At 33.5% G+C, this 22,368-nt stretch overlaps 4 protein-coding genes and 1 long non-coding RNA gene across 5 annotated transcripts; 2 read left to right on the top strand and 3 right to left on the bottom strand.

Moving 5' to 3' along the window:
* Nucleotides 1-1,123: 1,123 nt before the first annotated feature.
* LOC104897782 (bifunctional nuclease 2) lies at nt 1,124-7,038 on the top strand. Its single transcript, XM_010684727.4, has 9 exons — nt 1,124-1,507; nt 3,210-3,419; nt 3,524-3,576; nt 3,679-3,735; nt 4,430-4,495; nt 4,791-4,862; nt 5,660-5,769; nt 5,873-5,964; nt 6,216-7,038. Exons 1-9 carry the CDS (start codon nt 1,246-1,248, stop codon nt 6,311-6,313), a joined length of 1,020 nt encoding a protein of 339 aa, XP_010683029.2. The 5' UTR covers nt 1,124-1,245; the 3' UTR covers nt 6,314-7,038.
* Nucleotides 6,373-7,944, bottom strand: LOC130591718 (uncharacterized). The gene is made up of 2 exons (XR_008969772.1): nt 7,691-7,944; nt 6,373-7,022 (listed from the first exon to the last, which is right to left on the bottom strand). It is a non-coding gene; the product is annotated as an uncharacterized LOC130591718 (long non-coding RNA).
* A 998-nt stretch (nt 7,945-8,942) lies between these two features.
* Nucleotides 8,943-11,630, bottom strand: LOC104897780 (rhodanese-like domain-containing protein 15, chloroplastic). The gene is made up of 6 exons (XM_010684726.4): nt 11,321-11,630; nt 11,102-11,224; nt 10,221-10,294; nt 9,990-10,060; nt 9,680-9,733; nt 8,943-9,304 (listed from the first exon to the last, which is right to left on the bottom strand). The coding sequence occupies exons 1-6, from the start codon at nt 11,608-11,610 to the stop codon at nt 9,230-9,232; spliced, it is 687 nt and encodes a 228-aa protein (XP_010683028.3). The 5' UTR covers nt 11,611-11,630; the 3' UTR covers nt 8,943-9,229.
* Nucleotides 11,631-13,154: 1,524 nt separating this feature from the next.
* LOC125498196 (thiosulfate sulfurtransferase 16, chloroplastic-like) lies at nt 13,155-15,836 on the bottom strand. Its single transcript, XM_048645867.2, has 6 exons — nt 15,574-15,836; nt 15,356-15,478; nt 14,219-14,292; nt 13,997-14,067; nt 13,681-13,734; nt 13,155-13,321 (listed from the first exon to the last, which is right to left on the bottom strand). Exons 1-6 carry the CDS (start codon nt 15,756-15,758, stop codon nt 13,247-13,249), a joined length of 582 nt encoding a protein of 193 aa, XP_048501824.2. The 5' UTR covers nt 15,759-15,836; the 3' UTR covers nt 13,155-13,246.
* A 3,633-nt stretch (nt 15,837-19,469) lies between these two features.
* Nucleotides 19,470-21,432, top strand: LOC104897779 (protein IQ-DOMAIN 21). Its single transcript, XM_010684725.4, has 2 exons — nt 19,470-20,342; nt 21,118-21,432. The coding sequence occupies exons 1-2, from the start codon at nt 19,713-19,715 to the stop codon at nt 21,295-21,297; spliced, it is 810 nt and encodes a 269-aa protein (XP_010683027.2). The 5' UTR covers nt 19,470-19,712; the 3' UTR covers nt 21,298-21,432.
* Nucleotides 21,433-22,368: the final 936 nt, after the last annotated feature.

The following is a 22,368-nucleotide window of genomic DNA, read 5'->3' as shown; positions in this document are numbered from 1 at the left end:
AAAATTCTTCCAAAATTAAGGTTATTTTTGAATAATCCCAGGTTCTGATTTTAAGTTGACTATATAAAATTGTTAGTCCATTAAAGAAAATTTACCTTTAATAACGTAGATTGTGTCATCTACTATCATTGACATGTAATTAACACGCTTATATAAAAATCTTGAAGTTCCCCAAAATTCTACATCTTATTGCTCAAAGTGTCGCACTTCTACTCTCAATCCCCAATTGCATGGTTTTCACCAAAGGCATTAGCTTTATCCCTTAATAAATTACTACCTCCGTTCTCTTTTAGTTGCAATGTTTTATAAATTGCACTATTCATGTTCTCTTATTTGACCACATTTATTGTTTTATATGTTAAACAAAATATAGTCATGTAGGGTCTTGTTTGATTCGTTTCGATGTAAGCTTTCATAATATCAAATTTTTATAATTTTTACTTACATATAATTAGAGATAAAACGATTTAAAATTGTACATTGGCAAGCTTGAAAGTCAAAACGTTGCAACTAAATAAAAACAGAGGTAGTACTTTATAATAGGTGATGAAACCACCTAAGATTTTAGTGTATTCTTTTCACCTTAAAAAAAGTTTCATGTTAAGCTCATATTAGTTCAATTAAATACTGATAAGTTCATAAGTTTTACCAAATTATAAAATGAACTTCAACACATTCTAATAAATTTATTTAAACACGTTCAGGAGAATTTAGTTGATGAAAATGCACCTGATCATATAAAAATTGAACATCTCTATATTGGTTTTATATCAAATATAACCAAAAGATAAAACGATCACATTAAAAAAAACATACAAAAAAATTGCACCGAAAACTTAGAAAACACAAAAATAAATATAAAAAAAATAAAAGGTTGATGGTGCAATTACTCAATTTAATATGATAAAATAAAAAGAAGAAAAAGGAAGAAAAATAGAAACATGTCATATTTTCATTTTGAGGTGGATAAAAACATGTCATATTTGTTGCTTTGCACATAGGAGAATCCTGAGGGAAAAAGAAAGGTGCAAATTCTGTTATCAATATATCTCATTATTATTGATTTATTTCTTCCAATTATATAAATCAATTCATGTTTCATAAGTTTTGCAAAAAATAATTCATTTCATTCATGTTCAATTGTTCATCATCATCTTAATCTTAACGCAAACAGAAACAGTTGTGCAGTTACTTTCTCTTTCTCTCTCTAAAAACTCTTTTCTTTCTTTCTCTCTCTTCAAAAAAATGCTCAAAGCTCAGCTATGTCTTCGCACTTTCCAAATCTCTGGGTTTGGTCCTTCATCTTCCTTAGATCAATCAAAATATTTTACTCATTCATTAAAGTTTCCTAATTCTTCTCAATTTTCATTGCAATTTTTAACCCATAAAAAGATTAGTAAATCAGGTTTTATTTCATGTAAAAATCACTCTCATGGTAAATTTTATCCTAAATCATATCATAATCAATCTGATGATGAGTATGTGGAAGCTTCCCTTTTGATTACAGGTATCTTCTTTTGCCCTTTTCTTGCATTGGTTTTTTTTTTCTTGAGCTAATTATGGTTTAAATTTAGGGGTATTTTTTGTTAATTATGTAAATTGAGGGAAATCACTTTTCTTTTTTTTTTTAAGTTAGTTTAGTTTAGAACTAAATCTTGTAATGGGTTTTCTGGGTTTTGTCAAATTTTTTTGTGGGTGTAATGGTAATGGTAATGCTTATGCAAGTAAGTGAGCCTTAGATCAACTGTTATTGCTTTGATTAATCATCTTTATAGTACTAATTTATTGTATGAAAAAGAATAACCTTTTTGATTAATTAAAGCATAATCTGGAAACAAATTGTTGCTTTGGGAAATATGATGTAAAAATATTGTTGTTATAGGAGTACATATCTTCTAATGTTTTAGACTTGTGTATGATAGACAATTAATAGGTGTTGTCAATTGTGTAAGAATGTGTAGAGAAAGAAACTTCAATATTGGATTTAGGACTTTTAGTTTTAGCTAGGCTATTTGGAATACTATGCTACCACCCAACATGTGAGAAGCGGGTATTTTGGTAATTTTGTTAGTTGTGGGTCCCACACCAATTCTTCCGGTGTGTTAGAGCAACTCCAATGGTTGTAATTTTGGACCAAGCTTGCAATATTTGGAAGAAGTAAGCAAGTTGCTCAACCATTGGAGCAAGATAATTAATACGTGATTGAGAGCGAGACTTGATTCCAGTAAGCTAGTTACTTGGCTTCAAAAAGGCAATATGACTTGAAATTGAAAAAAGGAGAAGGTCTCCATATGATTGGTGAGTGCATCTTCATCCATAATAAAGACACAATTTTTGTTGTTTCCTTGCTAATTATGATTAAATAAATTAAAAGTTGAAAATATTAATTGACGTGTGGGACTATACAAGGAACAATGTGTTGTAGCCTAACACTGGGGGACTTTGTAGCTAGAAAACAATATTGCTTAAAAAGTTGATGTGGTAAGTCAAGCTATAAGGTGTTGTAGTTCACCATTGTTGTTGCTCTTAGGTGGAGCATAATGTATTCGAGAAATGCCAAATTTCAAACGGATATATTACAAGAACGCACATATCATTGGTGTGTTGTATTTAGTTACAGATATTCTATTGTAGTTTGTACAAGTTATATTTTCAAATTCTGAAGTTGTATTTTCGATAAAAAAATGTTATATGTAAGTACCATGTTACATGTTTCTTTATTCATGTATTGTACTTACTCGTATCGTATGTGTATAGGCAAATTAATGAAGTTGTATATTAATTTACAAATGGTGTATTGAAGTTTATACATGTTGTATGACTTGTATCTTCAAACACTAAGATGTACCAAAATTCCCCTGATATTGTGAAAGTAATACATACCCATTTGAGATTGAACAACACTCTAATATTGGTCTCCTTTTAACCTTTTCCTTGAAGTCTAAGATAAGAAAAAGATTTTAAAGTCTGCTCAAATTCAGTTCTATTCCATACTTCAATGGCATGTGCTTTGTTTTGTTTATATTTATAGTAAGTATTATAATGGAGTTTGTAAAATCTGATTCCTTGGAGCACTTTTTTTTTATCTGAATGGAAACTTTTTACCCATAAGCTATGGCCTTCGGGAATGGAGAGGATAAATTGAGTTCATCTACTTACAGAATTGTTTCTGGCAGTATAATCACTAATTACTTACTTCGCTGGTGCAGAGACTGCGAAGCATTACCATTTGCGAAAGCAAGGATTTCGAGAAGAGGCAAAAACGTATGCTGGCCATTATGCTTCTAACTTTGCTCAAGTGAAACATCGTAGGAATGATGTCAACTCCATAGGACTAAGCATTCTTCGTCGTTTTCGGCATCCAACTATTTTTCTTAAAATATCTTGTGAAGAGGATTTCTTGCTACCCATTGTTGTAGGTAGTTTAGTCTGAACTCCTGCCGTTCCCCAGTGTTTCTGTTTAGATTTGTCTTCAATACCGATTTCTGTGTAGCACTAACTCAGTAACTTGATCATACTGCAGGAGAGTTTGCTGTTGAGAAGCTCATTGATTCTTTAAATGAAGGCAATGATGAGGTAATTCTCTGTCTGGAGTGGTTTTCAATCTCAAATTTTCTTTCTTATGGAGATGGTAGTGTTGGAGGTTTGTTTCAGTTATCTGATATTTCCTTTCCACAGGATTACCCAAATTCTTTCCAGTTTATTAGAAATCTTGTGGTTGGACTTGAAAATGAGGTACGTATTTAAGTTTATTACCCTTAGAAGTATCCTAAAGGTCCTCAGTTCCTATAAGGTCATTACATTATCAGCATATAGAAAAGCATAGTACTTTCTTGGCTTCATCTCCATTATAGACATGAGTGAAAGGGTCATTACTCATTACTTGTGGGCGTGTACACCAGCATTGAATTGCAATGAACTGAATTACATATTCAAGTAAACTGTCATCTACGTCTTGTTAACTGTCAAATAGCATGAGCCTTTTTCTTCAAGTACTATTTTTGATTGATTTTCAGAGATTTACTATGTGGACCTAGGATCCTTTACCAATATGAACTAATAAGCATTATAGAGGTTCTTAATATGTGTGTTCAGTTGGCAATAGTAGCTATATGACCTAATATCCCATAAGTTCTAAGTTGGGGACTTTTTCTGCTGACTTGTCCTTGGTGAATGCTCAGTCATTCTTTCTTTCCTAGTTCTGTCTTCGAATATCTTATAGAAAGCCAAACCTGATAATTGTTTTCTCCTTGTTGCTCAAGTGGGTGGGCATTGAGTAGCCTCTCTGTAAGAGACAATTGGCTCCTTCTTGTTAGGCTTTTGCACGTAGAACGGTAGGAGGACTATGTATGTCTGGGTCTGGCCCATATATTGATGCTAGTCTTTGAGTTTGTGATCACAAATTCATTTTTTCCACCTTAAATGACAGGTGAGGATGGTGAAAATTACAGAAAGAGTGGTGAACACATTTTTTGCCAGAATATATATTGGAAAGGTAAGGTTTTCTATTGTTACAAATTTGGCTTTCGAACTAAAGCATGATCAATGCTATTGCATATACTTTCTCTGTTTCAATGTAGTTGTGACACTTTTAAAATCACGGACTCCTAGGCAATTTTTGGAGAGGGAAGAGATAGAGAAAGAAAATAAAAGGGTCCCATGTGCTAGGAGAGAGATAGAGAGAAGTTTTTACCCAAAATGAAAGTGTCACAACTAAATTGAAACGGAGGAAGTAGTATTTCTTTTATCTTTTTCTTTAACTTCATTGAGAGCTTTTTGGCTCATGGCAGGAAGGAGAGAGGGAAAATTTTAGTGTGGATGCACGACCATCAGATGCCATCAATGTAGCGCAGAGATGTAAGGTACAAATTTTACCTGCATTTTCTTTTCATTATTGGAATTTGACCTACTTGGATTGTAGTTACTAGCTAGAGATATGTTTGTCTATGGAATGTTTTTCCTTGTGCACAAGTGTTCATCATAAATAAGGGGTTTTTAAAGAGAGAACAAAGGAAGCAAAAAAAAAGCCCTTTTCTGGAACTCTGTTTGCTGAGATGAATCTATATAGCCATATATGATATTAATAGCGATTTACAGTTCTTAAGAATCAGCTGCTAGCCTGCTACTTTGCTTTTGTGAAACAAACTTTTTATTTTAGGGACGGGTAATCACTAGAAAAATGTTTTGTTAACTGAAGTTAGTTCATCTTTTCCTGCTTGTAACCTGTAAGTTATTTCATCCGTTTTTTTATTAGTTGCAACAATTTTATTGGGAGGTTAAACTTCATAAACTTTGACTCTGTCTGTTACTAATTTTTGATAATAAATTTCTATTATGTGGAAGTCTTGTTGGATTTGACAAAGTATACGAGTATCTATCAACTTTTTCGTCATTTACTAAGACATGATAGAAGATATTGATGATCAAAGTTGTTTGTTGGAGATCATGAAAAAGGAAACGTTGCAACTGTTTTTTAAAGAAAAGAAAGCGCAACTAGAATTTCTATTTTTGCCTGCTCGGATAATACTTCACCAAGAATTATAGATGAGATGCAAATTGTTGAAAAAGTAGAATCATGTCGCTTTATTTTCATCTCTTTTAAAGTGATGTTTTCTTTATTGTAACTATTTCTTTGGTGATCCAATAATGTTACATGCAGGCCCCTATATATGTGAATAAGCAAATTGTCCTGGCGGATGCCATCAGGATTTCTTATGGGACTGGCAGAGTTCGTGACACAAAACCCATTTATGACGTTTTATTGGACAGGTATTTCCTGATCACCTTCAATCCTGTGGTCTCTTATAGTTTGATGTTCATTTCATATGCATTTCTTATCATCTTTGTAACCTATAACTAATATTATATGCAGCCCAATGGACGGTCCAGATTCGCTGGTTGAGGAATTAAATCTTCTACAGAATATGAAGTTGGCTGCAAAAGAGGAAAGGTACAATGACGCAGGTATGGAGCACTCTTGCTTGTTTCTTTGAGACTTCTTTTTCTGTTCAGAATAAAAAACCTGGTAATTCAGAGCATACTAGACTCCGACTAACCTGGATTAACCGGGACAAGCCCAATTTCGGGGGAAAGCTCTCTGAGAAAGAGCTGTATATTAACTTATGCAAGCACTTATAGGTCTTGTGTCATCTACTCCTCTGTGAGTTTGCCATCAACTCTTAATCCATTTCTTTTCTTTGAATTATGGTGTGCAGCAATGTGGAGGGACAAACTTGTACAGCTTTGTAATTCTGGAAATCTAAACTCACAACCAAAAGATTGGCGCGAGGCGTCAACCCCAGAACTACCTTAACTAAATTTGACCAGATAACAGTGTGTTGAGATTATCGTGCAATCAACAGATCACTGGTATCACATCTGTGGATGATGTGGCATTACTGTACTAACAGGAAGTGTCATTGATTAGGTTTAGCATTTTTAATGTACAGGTTTGTCCCATAATTTAGTTGTCTTGTGTGATTGTAATCTGTAAATACCTGTAAAATCCAATAGTAGCCTATTGGAACCTCATATATCTTGCGCGTTATCTCCTTTTTATACAAGAATCAAAAGCCTACACTCTACACGGGTGTGCTTGAAGCTTAGATGAAGACTGTATTCGAGTTTATAGTGAATGCAGTATGAAATTTACAGGATATAAATGTAGAAAAATGACTTGTCATCTGAAAAGAGATGGATTCTACGGGAAGCATACCGGGGACTTATACCGTACTCTCCTCTCTGCAGCCATTGTCGTTGATCCCGCAAAAGTGAGCGACTGTTCATCAGTACTGTTATCGTCTTGACAAAAATTTATCCATCATGTGGCGACTAGCGGCTAGTATTTGTAGTAATAGAACTGCTTTGAGAAACCAAAAACTTGAAAGCAAAGCAAAGAACTCTGTGTTATTTGTTAGTGTGCATATTGCGTGGCTTAAACTGAACAATCAACTAGAATGCTCAGAGTACTACTACGTACAGAATTTCTAATTTCACGTTATTTTTTTTGTGAAATATAGAAGCTTGTTACATATATATTTTTTTTTTTGACAACAAGTACAAACATGTTTACTAGATAACTCTACCTAACCTGGCTGCAGTAGCTAATACATGGGCAGGAGCAACTACTTCCCTACTAACCTTATGGATCTTACAGAAATGAAATTTATTACAAAGTGCCTGTATATCATGTGCTAAAGTTGTAACTTCAAAAGGATATTGACGTTTGTGAAGTGCTTGAACAAGCTCTTTTTTATCCGAATAGATGTGAACGCAACTGATACTATTACTGAGTGCTTCGCGCAGCCCGCGAAGTATTGCATGTGCTTCCGTTTGAAGAGGAGATAAAGAAATTACCGCAGCATTTCCTTCGAAAGCTTTGTTATTGTTAAGAAGAGCTGACTAACCGATTCCCGCTCTTGGATGTTTCTGCTTATGTCGCTTCCAAGCACCGTCAACTAGGAATATGCAGTCTTCGTGAGATCGATTACCTTGAGAATCCAGGCACCTATCCGAGATTGTAGTGCCGGTGGGAGAGAGAGAAGAGTTTCTTTCTCTGATTTTGGTACTCTCGTTAATTTCTTTGAGGAGGGCTATTTTAGTGTCAATAATAGCTACAGGGTTAACCGCTTCACTCCTGAAGACGCTGTTGTTTCTGTGAATCCATATAGCCCAAAGGGTTGCTATGAACTTTGTTACATATAAATATTAAGGTCCGTACAAATATAAGTTCATACGATCCGACCTTAAAAGGTCTCTACAATAATTGGGGGGATGGGAAAATCGTAATTACAACACAAATCAAATTTGAACTCTTACAAGTTTTTGCCAAAGCATTCGCAGTTTTGTTCCTCGTGCACTGTCAATGCTTAATCTGAATCTTGGGAAATTTCATGCGCCGCTGCTTGCAAGCACTAACCATATATATTTGCCACTTTGTCAAATTCTTTCCTGTAATTAACTAGTTAGAGAACTTCTTTACAATCAAAATATATAATAGACCGATGTAGATGATATGCCTCCAAGATCCTTAGTATCTCATCTGCAAGAAAATCGTTAGTGTAAACTTTTTTTTCCCCACCCCAGTACCCATTTTTTTGTCACATTATTTGTTTTCCCTCCTTTTTAGCCCATTCAATTTTTGTCCATACAATGGAAAGTAGACATTTTTTTCTCCTTCCCCTTTTCTCCAAATTTCTCAAACTAACCACTTTAATCTGAAAACTGATATTTCTAGTAAGGAGTACAAAATCTGGTCTGGTGGGTTTATTGAATAAGACAATAATCACAACTATGGACTATGGTCGGTGTTCCTACCAAAATTATGCTAAGTTATTTGATTCTTATTCATCTTTTTTGTTTTGAGTGTCTTTGTAAACAAACAATAATATAGAAACAAAGAAGAAAATAGGTTATTTACTTATCTTATTCGCAATATTCATTTTGTTCAGGTTAAGCTACAATATTATCTCCTTTCCTGCTTAGTATCGTTAGTTTTCAAAATGAAACATAATTAGTATGACTAGTTTAAATTCATTACATTATTATTAGGATTTCCTTAACGATTCTAGAAGTATACACGGGGCCTCCTTAAGGTTACAACCATCTATATCTATCTATACTTGTATATTAGAAAACGTCCGCAAGTCTACGCGTCATGTGACGCATTTTCCCTTTAGTTGTTTCATTCCATATTTCCATATAATATTCGACCACGTGACATAAATATACAACAATTCTAACAAATAAGCTATGCAACATTAGATGACATTTTTTAACATGAAAATGTTAATAACCGAAACACCGCTCAAGACTAAAAACTAGTTATTCCTAATACGACGTAATTACCTGCAGTACTACAAAATTTCATGTATGAATAGCACTAACTTTCGAGTTCGTAGACTGATATATTTCCTTCTTTGCTTAGCTAAGATGAAACCAGATTTGTTTAACAATGTTCGTTTCGCTTTCATTAGCTTATGTCTTGTGATTTTCTCTTGGGTGATACATAAACATCTCCCGACTTCGTACATCAATGCAGCCGAGTGCCTGAGCATCACTCCCGGCCACACATCTTAAGTGCAAAAGGAATACAAAGAAACAAAAGCTAAATGCCATTTCTTGGCTTAACTTAAGGCTTACAGCAGGAAGATGGTTGAAAAATATACAACTTATTGATATATACACAATTTTCCGATCTCACTACATGTACTTGTATCAATTAGGGCTGTTACATTTCTGTTGGAAGTTCACTCTGAGCCCAAGCCGAGTAACCACCAGCGATATCGATGATACTACTGTAACCCTGTAAATTCAAAAATATAAGTTCATTAACCCCGAATATGACCCAATTTGACTCGACTCGAATCAAAATAAACCAATTGCCTACAATGATTTATAGCTAAGGAAAAAAAGCGGAAATTTTTTCACCAACTCAATTACGGAAAATGAAAGTGACTAGATAACCATATGGTTGGTGAATAATAAAGAGTTTTGATGGATTATATCTAGTTTAGTGGGCAACTCCACAATATTGTGAAGTGCAAGAAACTGTCTACATTAACTCTTGATGATTCATGTATATCCAAAGGAATCCTTGCTTGGACAGTTGGACTATTTTGGATAATTTGAGCTTATTGAAGGAAGAGAATGACAAAGGAGGAAGATTAACTGAACTTACAGCAGAATGAAGATCATTTGCAGCCATAAGAGATCTCTTCCCACTCTGACAACCCTGTTAATAAACATGAAGTTATATTGTCAACTGGAGCCATAAGAAAAGGACTAATCACCGTTTAAAGAACTCTATTTGGCTAAATTTTAGTTAGCTAAACCAGAGATGCACGAGTGACTTCTGAAACTACTCGTGACGTTAAGAGAATTTCCTAAGTAGATTCATGGAACAAAAGTAAGTTAACTAAAATTTAGCCAAATAATCATATTACTATTGTGTAGAATAAAAAAGGTTAAAGGTAATGGACCAAACATACAACAAGGATTTCATCATCTTTGCCAAAAAGTGATGACACTTGTTCAAGAAAATCTGGATTCTTTGTCATTCCTGCATCAATCTCCATAAATAAATAAATAATAAATAATAAATTTGCATAAATTTAGAAGATATTCTTCACTTATAAATAGTGTCAAAATTAGAAATGAGAATTTAAAGGCGGCAACAAAACAAATGTTGCCGCTAATGACAGGGTGAAATAATAACAAACCTGAACCAATTCGTAACATGTAAGGGATATTTACAGCCCCAGGAACATGCCCAGCAGTGAACTCTTCCATAGTCCTGCAAACAAAATTAACCAAAAACTATAATTAGTACTAAAACAAAAACAAATTAACAGTAAACAACCATCTAAAAATCATAAAAATTATTTTCCAAAAAAGAAATAAATCCTCCGTCTGTTAATCGGTTTCTTATATATTGATGTTCCTAGTTTGACTTGTATATAAGTCAATGCACGAATCAATAAGATGCCATATAGTTATGCTTGTTTCTTATATTATATACTTCCTCCGTTTCAAAATAGTTACACCATTTGCTTTTTCACGTTTGTCAAAACACTTTCTTGAAGGTTATATCTCTAGTTGTATATAAGCAAAAATTATATTTGAAATTCTTGTATTGAGACAAATTTAACATGATCCCACTTATGTTTTTTCTTATATAATAGTGAAAAAAAAGTTTATCAAAGTTGTTTAATGAAGAGTGACCAAATATTAAATAATACAACTATTTTGAAACTAAGAAAGTATAATCGAAAAAATTTAGAAGATTATACTTCCTCAGTTTCAATGCAGCAATTGCACTTTAATGCATCCGAAGCATTACTTTGACAACAAATATCTACAATTACATACAAGTAAAAATTATAAAAATTACATACATAATGCGATGAATCTAACCAGAATCCCACCTGACTATGTTTTTTATTATGCACAAATCATAATTCTTCGTCAAACTGATCAAAGTGAATAGTGAAAAAGTCCAATTGTTTCATTTAAAAGAAAATAGAGGATGTAATTCTAAATAGTGTCAAGATTTCAAATGACGACGAGAAAAGAAGAGTAGTAAATAAAATGACCGCCTTACCGGACGTCTAAGTAGCGGTGGCCAGCTAAAAGAAGCTCATGAGCCACACGAACTGGCACAGATGTCGGAGATCCAGTACTAACTGCTTCTAAATTGCCAGTCATTGATCCAGCTCTTCGTGAGCTAATTTTTACAATTTATTCATCCATTAATTAATCTCATTTGTACTTATAATCTAAGAAATTATTATAAACAACATAAGATTTCATCAAAAATTACCTGTAACCGAAATTTCGAGAGGGGAGGTTTAAACGGCATCGTTTAGGGGAGACATATATAGTCTTTTTAAGTGAAATAAAAGGTGATGATACGCCATTAATGAGGTGGTCACTTAATTTCTGAGCTCGTAAAATTGTTTGTTGAGTTGAAGAAGATGAAGATGAAGCATAAATTGATGCTGCCATAATTTCTAAATTCTTACTGGTTTTTTTTTTTAAAAAAAAAGAATGGACTGGGTAGTTTGGAAGAAAATGGGGGTATTTAAACACAAAATGTATTGAGTAAAACATATACTATATTTGAAATTAAAATTTGAGATATTGTAGGTTATTAGAGATGGTTTGTGGTATTTAAGTTAAGTAAGAAAAAATGAGGCTAAGTAGATTACCAACTTGAATTTTATGATATTGTTTAGGGTTTGAATTCTCATATCAATAATATGTTGGATATTTAATTTCGTTTATTTAACCTTGTATCCAGTTTCTGAGCTGATGTACCCAACAGTTTAGGCCCCCTTCATCATCGTTTTTTGTTTTCAGTTTTTTTGAAAACTGGAAACCAAAAACTGGAAACCACAAAAAGTGGTTTTCACTTTTTAGTTGTCAGATTTCAAATTCATCATGTTCCAAATAAATTTGACTAATTTTTTATTCATTACAGAACATATATCTTATGACGTTGAAAATCAAAAAACTAAAAAACAGAAAACCACAATAAATACCGAACGGGCCCTTAATAACATAATGAAAATTGGTTTTCGAATCAATTATCTTTCTTAATATAAAATAAAAGGATAGAGATGACAGATGACTGAAAATGGAATTGAATCATTGCCACGCAATTGAAGGAGTGGGGTTTTTGGATAATTTGGTTTTGGTTTGTACTTTTATTATAGGATAAAATCTTTGAGGTTATGCCACATCATGTTGAGTTTTGTAACGTTTAAAGCCCACACTTGGGAAAGGGGCCCATTGTATATCTGTCAGCTAATCTGATCACACGTTTTCCTATGCACTTTTGTGATATTTTTTTGAATGTTTTCCTACACGACACTTTACTCCCATTTCCATAATCAAATTCCTTTTACTCCATCCCGTAAATGAAACTGAGTCATTTTTGTTTCAAATCGATAGGTGGCACTCCAGTTACATCTGATGGATTTCAGCATGCCCCGTTTCTCTTACTTAAAGAAGAAATCTCAAATACTCTTGAAAGAGAATTATGAGTCATCTATGAATATGACTTTTCAACAGCTGGTGAGCCAAGAATCTCAAGCGATAGATGCTCGTTAGGATTGTTCACTGTTCGTTTTTTGTTGTTCGATACGTGATCGACATTCGCTTCTCCTACCACTTCCATCCGTTATCAGATTTTTGACTCCACCAGCACAATCATCGACCAATGACTCCTTACTTAATATGCAACTCTCTGTCGATTTTATTTGTTTATGTTTTTTAGAGCATGTACGAGCTACTAAAGCTCCTTTAGGTGTTTCTTTGTTTTATGTTTGATTGTACTAGAAATAGGTTGTACTTTGTTGTTTAATTAATTTATGTTTTCTCGATGTCAAAAAAAGAGTAAATGAAACCTTAGATGCATGCGAATTACGATGCGTGCGACTATTGACATTAAAAATAATAGAGGTTTATTTTATTGTAATTTAAACATCTCCCGACTATTGACATTAAAACTCTTGGGTGATACATAAACATCTCCCGACTTCGTACATCAATGCAGCCGAGTGCCTGAGCATCACTCCCGGCCACACATCTTAAGTGCAAAAGGAATACAAAGAAACAAAAGCTAAATGCCATTTCTTGGCTTAACTTAAGGCTTACAGCAGGAAGATGGTTGAAAAATATACAACTTATTGATATATACACAATTTTCCGATCTCACTACATGTACTTGTATCAATTAGGGCTGTTACATTTCTGTTGGAAGTTCACTCTGAGCCCAAGCCGAGTAACCACCAGCGATATCGATGATACTACTGTAACCCTGTAAATTCAAAAATATAAGTTCATTAACCCGAATATGACCCAATTTGACTCGACTCGAATCAAAACGACCCAATTGCCTACAATGATTTATATAGCTAAGGAAAAAAAGCGGAAAAATTTTCACCAACTCAATTAAGGAAAATGAAAATGACTAGATAACCATATGGTTGGTGAATGATGAAGAGTTTTGATGGATTATGTCTAGTTTAGTGGGCAACTCCACAATATTGTGAAGTGCAAGAAACTGTCTATATTAACTCTTGATGAGTCATGTATATCCGAAGGAATCCTCGCTTGGACAGTTGGACTATCTTGGATAATTTGAGCTTATTGAAGAAGAAAATTAACTGAACTTACCGCAGAATGAAGATCATTTGCAGCCATAAGAGATCTCTTCCCACTCTGACAACCCTGTTAATAAACATGGAAAAAAGTTATATTGTCAACTGAAGCCATAAGAAATGGGCTAATCACCGTTTAAAAAACACTCTATCTGGCTAAATTTTAGTTAGCTAAACCAGAGATGCACGAGTGGCTTCTGAAACTACTCGTGACGTTAAGAGAATTTCCTAAGTAGATTCATGGAACAAAAGTAAGTTAGCTAAAATTTAGCCAAATAGTCATATTACTATTGTGTAGCATAAAAAAGGTTAAGGTAATGGATCAAACATACAACAAGGATTTCATCATCTTTGCCAAAAAGTGATGACACTTGTTCAAGAAAATCTGGATTCTTTGTCATTCCTGCATCAATCTCCATAAATAAATAATAATAAATAATAAGTTTGCATAAATTTTCTTTACTTATAAATAGTGTCAAAATTAGAAATGAGAATTTAAAGACGGCAACAAAACAAATGTTGCCGCTAATGACAGGGTGAAATAATAACAAAACCTGAACCAATTCGTAACATGTAAGGGATATTTACAGCCCCAGGAACATGCCCAGCAGTGAACTCTTCCACAGTCCTGCAAACAAAATTAACCCAAAACTATAATTAGTACTAAAATGAAAACAATCTTACAGTAAACAACCATCTAAACATCATAAATATATTTTCCAGAAAAGAAATAAATCCTCCCTCTATTGATCTGTTTCTTATATATTGATGTTCCTAGTTTGACTCGTACTGTAGTACATAAATTAATGCACGAATAAAATAAGATGTCATATAATTATGTTCTTTTTATACTTTCTTCATTTCTTCTTAAATGTAATACAATCACCTCCTCGCAACAAGACATTACCTTAACCATAAATATCTATAATTATATCTAAGTAAAAATTATAAAAACTAGATATTATAAAAGTGTGAATTACGAGATGAATCTAACAAGATTCTATCTGATTATGTTTTTCATCATGTACAAATCACAAATCTTAAGTTAAAAATGATAAGTATGAATATTGAAAAATACCATGGTTGCATTTTAAAAGAACAAGGCTCCGTTTGATAGGGCGTAAAACATTTTCTTAGAAAATTGTTTTCATCTATTTTCAGTTTTACATTGTTTGGTTGGCAAAAGAGTGTAAAACCATTTTTCTTTGAGGTAAAATTACTCTTCCACTAATGGAAAACCATTTTCCTTTCAAAATGAAAGGAAAACTATTTTCCTTATCTCTCTTGTACACTCCTCTCACTACCTCCTTACTTTCCCTTTTATTTTCCTTTCATTTCATCATTTTTCTTACATCAAACCAAACAACGGAAAACTAATTTTGGAATTGCATATTCCATTGTAAATTGTTTTCCATGAAAATTATTTTACACTGAAAATATTTTACGCCCTATCAAACGGAGCCTAAGAGGGAGTATATAGTAATTTTAAATAACGTCAAGATTCTAAATGACTACCGGCCTTTCTCTTCGACATAAAACAACGGAATTGAACGAAACTAAACTAAATTGTGACACGTGAGAGTAAAAGTATTGTCGAAAGCTGAATTGAATTGAACTAAATTGAAAATAAATTGGGGTGAACATGTCCTATATCAATATAAAACGAATAGTAAATAAAATGACCGCCTTACCGGACGTCTAAGTAGCGGTGGCCAGCTAAAAGAAGCTCATGAGCCACACGAACTGGCACAGATGTCGGAGATCCAGTACTAACTGCTTCCAAATTGCCCGTCATTGATCCAGCTCTTCGTGAGCTAATTTTTACAATTATTCATCCATTAATTAATCTCATTTGTACTTATAATCTAAGAAATTATTATAAACAACATAAGATTTCATCAAAAATTACCTGTAACCGAAATTTCTAGAGGGGAGGTTAAAACGGCATCGTATAGGAGAGACATATATAGTCTTTTTAATGGAAATGAAAGGTGATGATACGCCATTAATGAGGTGGTCACTAAATTTCCGAGGTCGTAAAATTGTTTGTTGAGTTGAAGAAGATGAAGATGAAGCATAAATTGATGCTGCCATAATTTCTAAATTCTTACTGGTTTTTTTTTTAAAAAAAAAAGAATGTACTGGGTAGTTTGGAAGAAAATGGGGGTATTTAAACACAAAATGTATTGAGTAAAACATATACTATATTTGAAATTAAAATTTGAGATATTGTAGGTTATTAGAGATGGTTTGTGGTATTTAAGTTAAGTAAGAAAAAATGAAGCTAAGTAGATTACCATCTTGAATATTAGGATATTGTTTAGGATTTGAATTCTCATATCAATAATATGTTGGACATTTAATTTTGGGTTATTTAGACTTGTATTCAGTTTCTGAGCTGATGTACCCGATAGTTTAAGCCCCATTCATTATCGTTTTTTGTTTTCAATTTTTTTGAAAACTGAAAACCAAAAACTGTAAACCACATAAAGTGGTTTTCACTTTTTAGTTGTCAGATTTCAAATTCATCATGTTCCAAATAAATTTGACTAATTTTTTATTCATTATAGAACATATATCATATGACTTTGAAAATCAAAAAACTAAAAAACAGAAAACTACAATAATACCGAATGGCCCTTAGTAACTTAATGAAAATTGATTTTCGAATCAATTATCTTTCCTAATATAAAAGGATAGAGACGACAGATGACTGAAAATGGAATTGAATCATTGCCACGCAATTGAAGGAGTGGGGTTTTTGGATAATTTGGTTTTGTACTTTTATTATAGGATAAAATCTTTGAGGTTATGCCACATCATGTTGAGTTTTGTAAGGTTTAAAGCCCACACTTGGGAATGGGGCCCATTGTAGTCATCTGTCAGCTAATCTGATCACACGTTTTCCTATGCACTTTTGTGATATTTTTTTGAATGTTTTCCTACACGACACTTTACTCCCATTTCCATAATCAAATTCCTTTTACTCCATCCCGTAAATGAAACTAGCTTGAGCCTTTTTTTGTTTCAAATCTATAGGTGGCACCGTGGCACCCCAGTTACATCTGATGGATTTCAGCATGCCCTGTTTCTCTTACTTAAAGGAGAAATCTCAAATACTCTCGAAAGAGAATTATGAGTCATCTATGAATATGACTTTTCAACAGCTGGTGAGCCAAGAATTCCAAGCGATAGATGCTCGTTAGGATTGTTCACTGTTCGTTTTTTGTTGTCCTATACGTGATCGACATTCGCTTCTCCTACCACTTCCATCCATGATCAGATTTTTGACTCCACCAGCACAATCATCGACCAATGACTCCTTACTTAATATGCAACTCTCTGTCGATTTTATTTGTTTATGATTTTTAGAGCATGTACGAGCTACTAAAACTCCTTTAGGTGTTTCTTTGTTTTATTTTTGATTGTACTAGAAATAGGTTGTACTTTGTTGTTTAATTAATTTTATGTTTTCTCGATGTCAAAAAAAGAGTAAATGAAACCTTAGATGCATGCAAATTACGATGCGTGCGACTATTGACATTAAAAGTAATAGAGGTTTATTTTATTGTAATTTAATTTGATCATTCACAACTTTTTCCAAAAATAATTGCAATATTATTTTATTTTGCACTGATTTATCTTTCTTTTATCATATGAATCTCTCTCCTCTCCTTGATTCTGGTATTTCTCCTGGCACGATACTTATTTTATGGAGGAGGAGGTACTATCTTTCACTTAATTCTATAATCTATTTGTTCTCTCTATCTAAACACTCCATACAAAAACTTTCACCACCTTTGCTGGCCATCGATCACCATTGCTCGTCGATAACCCCAATCGTGTAATTATCATAAATGTAAAACATATTAGGCACAAAACTGTTAGAAACTGATACTCGCAATGGCGAAGAGACAATGATTTCAAGGTTGTGCCGTGGTAGGAGATCACTGACTTGAAAGCAATTACGGCCCGATAACGATGGTAATCGATCTGGCCGGAAAGCTCCCCAAGATTAACACAGCAGCCTAAACTAACACCACTAGCAGTATAGACTTTGGAGAATAGCACGAACCCATAAAAAGAAAGAGAGAAGAGAAGGTAGATAGAAGAGAATGTTCTTGTGTAGATATCACTAGAAGAGAAGGTGGATATCACGGGATTGCCATAAAAATTGTAATGGTCAAAACGTTGCAAATTTTCATCAGTCACATACGCACCCAGCCTAGGTCGAAAAAGTTAGTTAAGTTAAGTTTATTCCCCAAGTTAATTATCATGAATGTAAAACATATTGGGCACAAAACTGTTAGAAACTAATACTCCCAATGGCGGAGAGACAATGATTTTAAGGCGGTGCCACGGTAGGAGACCACTGACTTGAAAGCAATTATGGTCCGACAACGGTGGTAATCAATCTGGCCGAAAAGCTCCCCAAGGTTAACACAACAGCCTAAACTGCCACCACTGGCAGTATAGACTTTGGAGAATAGCACGAACTCAGGAAAAGAGAGAGACAAGAGAAGGTAGATAGAAGATAATGTTTTTGTGTAGATATCACAAGAAGAGAAGGTAGATATCACGGGATTGCCATAAAAACTGTAATGGTAAAAACGTTACAAATCTTCATCTGTCACACACGCACCCAGCCTGGGTCCAAAAAGGGATTGCCTTACTACCATTTTAGAGCCAAGTTCTTTCCCTAATAGGAGTGGAAAAAAAAATGGAGCGATATCACGGGATTGCCATAAAAACTGTAACGGTGAAAACATTACAAATCTTCATCAGTCACACGCACCCAGCCTAGGTCCAAAAAGGGAGCGCGTGCATGATAGCAAGCCAAAATCCAAGCATGATATCCAACCACAAAAGCATCTCAAGTACCAACTCAATAAGAGTAAGGAGGAAGGGAATATATAAAGTAAGGAAGTGTTCCCTCCCACTATCAATATGGGACAATTAATGAAAAGAAGACAACAAGGCCTTTTCAAGCCTTGATTCCAACAAAAAACAAAAGATTATTAATCATAACGTCTTAAATTTTATGCATCTCCTCGCTAAAAGCATTTTTATCATACTATATTAGCATTATAGTTAAGTCCTTTGTCTTATTTCAAAAGAATAACTGAATAAGTTCATATAAATTTACAAAAAAAGATTAATAAGTTTCAATAATTAGACAAGTTAAAATCAATTGAATAGAATCTCTTCCAATGTTTAGTTAGTAAGGGCATTTATCATTTTCTTAATTGTTATGCGCATAGTTTTTTTTTTATTAAGAAAGATAATTGGTCCGAACACCAACCACTACTAGGTTACTAATATGTAGGGCACACCAGCTTAGAAGTTGAATACAAAACTAAACAACCAAGACAACATGTCTAAAGGCCCATTACTACCACAAGTAAATTACCCAACATATTATTGGAATGAGGATTTAAACTCTAGGTAATATCCTGAAATTCATAATAATACTCTACTTAACTAGCCTCTCTCCCTTAATTGTTATGCGCATAGTAATAGCATAGTAACTATTGTATATGAAATCTTATTACATGTGCCTTATTGTTTTCTAATTAAAAGAATTCCGGATAAGGTGAATAGTTTTCATTTTCAAAATCAAACAATTCATATCTATATATGGCTTTCATATTATCATGTCCATGTCTGCATAACAAAATATAGTCAAGGCCCACTTTTTGGCCCACTTTTTGGCCCACTTTTTAAAGCCAAAGTATGGGCCAAAGTAAGTTTGGGCCCAAACCAAAAAGAACCATATAATACCCATATCCACTCATTTTTTCAACAAAAAATAATTGAAAGTTTCAAGCTTATCATGTCTTTTTCAACTCAAAAAGCACCCTACCACGTTGTGTTCTAAAACCCATAACCACAATAAACATGCAGCCAACTTCTTACTTCTCCCCCTAAACACACCTCATTACACTCATTCTTCCCCTCCTTATACCATATTCTCATTTCTCACTTGCTTTCTCAAAACTAATCTAATTTACTAATCATCTTCTAAATTATTCTCTAATCTCATTGATCATGAACATAAAAAAGCTCAAAGTACCCAAAAGAATGAGGGTCACTAGTATGACCTCTACTAGATTGAAGGGCATGAAGGTGAGTAGAAGCATCAAGAGTATCAAAAAGATTAACATCAAGAAAAGGTTCCCAAGTCTAAGAAAAGCGAAAGCCGCTACCGGAGGTGGCGGTGCCAATGGTGGTGTTGCTGGTGTTGCTAGTGGTGGTGGTGGTGGTGGTGGTAGGATTGGGATTCGACGTAGTAGTAGTAAGTGGATATCAGTGGTAAAGAAGAAGATATTAAGGCCTAAATTATTAGGTCATAAAGGAAGTAATAATAACAAAAATATTATTATCATTCATAATAATACAAGTATTACAGGAAATGAAGAGGATAATAGGACTAGTTGTGCTACTGTGAAGACTATGAAAGAGGAGGATGTGAGTGTCACCTCCATTGACTCGGCGGCGCCACCGCCGCATGATCAAGCCAGTAAGGAGGAGGAGACGACGGAGGAGGAGGAGGATGTGGAGGTGGAGGTAGAGGTAGAGGTGGAGGTGGAGGAGACTCATCAACAAGATATTGAGATCATTAAGTTAAGGGAAGAAATGGCTTCTCTTCTTATTCAATCTGTTTTCAGGGGTCATTTGGTAATTTTCTTATCCTTTTCATTTTTTCTAATTAATTTGATGTCATATTTTCATGTGATTAAGATGATCTAAAGATGTTAAAATATTAAATATAGTCTTAAGAGTTATGGATAAGAAGTTAAACGTCGAAAATTTTTTAAAAAAACATAAAAAGTCATAAATGTCTTATTTGAAAAATATATTTATTAATGATTTATTGGTTTTTAGGCTATCTCTAGAAAATCTGATCCCGACTTCTAAATAATTTTAATTTGACTTTACTAGAAAGAGCTTTATTATAGCTCTCACACTTATTCTTTCTTCATTACTTATTATAGCTCTCATCAATTAATGGGCTAATATTGAAAGCTTCAATAATCATAACATATAAGTAAATATACCTATATTATATATATGTAAACCCAAAATTTCCATCCTCATCCATATTTCTCAAAAGATCAACAATAATATGGTTAAAATCTATGTTACTCAGACTCGGGTACCTATATCTGACACGGATACGTGTTTAAGTGTCCAACTCGGCAATTTTTTAGCCCAAAATAAAGTGTCCAAATGTCCCACTCATGTCCAAGTGTCGAAGATCCGACACAGATACTTGAGGTGAAATAAAGAGTCCGAGTAACATAGGTTAAAATTAATAAAATTTCTAAAACATTTCAATGTAATTATTGGTTACTTAATCCTTATTATCAAGTTCATCATTATATTGAGTAACAATTGAATTATGACTAAAGATCATAATCCCAATTTGTTGTGTGGTATAAATAAAACACAGGCAAGGAGGGCATTCAGAGCATTGAAGAGTCTAGTGAAGTTACAAGCTGTGGTTCGAGGTGTGTGTGTACGAAGACAGGCAAGGATTGCATTGCATTGTATGAACACCATGGTTCGTCTGCAAGTCCGCATTCGAGCTAGGCAGCTCTTTTATAGGCCTAGTGATGCTGTTCAAGCTTGATCTATCATCATCATCATCATCTATTCATGTTCATCGATGTTGGTTCCAATCAATGAACTCTTCAATGGAGAAGAATACATTGCTACTACTATATAATATATAGCTTTAACCTTCTTGTAAGTTGTAGGTTCCCATCTTAATTAGTGGGAATCATGTTTGATTTTAACTATTCTTTGAATGAATGAATATAGTAACTCCTTTCAATTGTGTATTAATTGAATACTTCGTTTTTCTTAATAGCTTAATAATATTGATGCTGAATCTTCATTTAAACTTCACCAGAAGAGTGTATGAACCAAGATAATTAAACTATATAGTACAACTATAAAACTAATTAATAATGAAAATATAAATATTATTGTAAGCCAGAGGACTCATTCTCAAAAATCCTGTAATTTAGTTATTTTATTATTTTAGATTAAGATGTGTGGTCATCCTAAAACCAATTGTTTATAAATTACTTCACCCGTTCCTTTTTAATGATTTCACTTTGAGTTTCAACACTTTTGACAAATGTATGTATGACTATCATTCATGATTAATAGGTAAAAGAAATATAATATGTAGGAACGTAACTGGTAACAATTAAAACAAATTTGTCTGACAACCGTGGCGTGAGAAGATCATTGCCCTAAAGTTGAATTTGTTCCACAACAACTCACGAACTTACAACAATCAACCTTCAGGAATACACGATTTCTGCGTTTTCGGTGTTGACAAAATAACATATTGAGAACAATCTTGAATATTACCCCGAATAATAGAGAAAGAAAAAGAAGAGAAGAAGAGATTGTATATCTCTGTCCAATGAATACCAAAACACTAGTATTTATAGGGAGAGAAAAAAAAACGAGATCATAACATGGCAGAAATCGTGGGAAAAAAAGGTCAATAAATGGCGAAGATCATCGCAGCAAATCAGGAAAAATAAAATTAGGAAAAATCGAAATATTAAGAGAGAGATTATGGGAAAAAAACGACAACTTAAGACTGATAAAAATTATTAAATGCTAACAAGATAATTGACCCAAAAAGATAGTTAAGTTTATTCCCATGACCCATGGCCCATGG

This window comes from Beta vulgaris, chromosome 6, assembly GCF_026745355.1.
Source record: "Beta vulgaris subsp. vulgaris cultivar EL10 chromosome 6, EL10.2, whole genome shotgun sequence".
Lineage (NCBI taxonomy): Eukaryota > Viridiplantae > Streptophyta > Magnoliopsida > Caryophyllales > Amaranthaceae > Beta > Beta vulgaris.
This window is presented reverse-complemented; position numbering and strand designations above follow the sequence as displayed.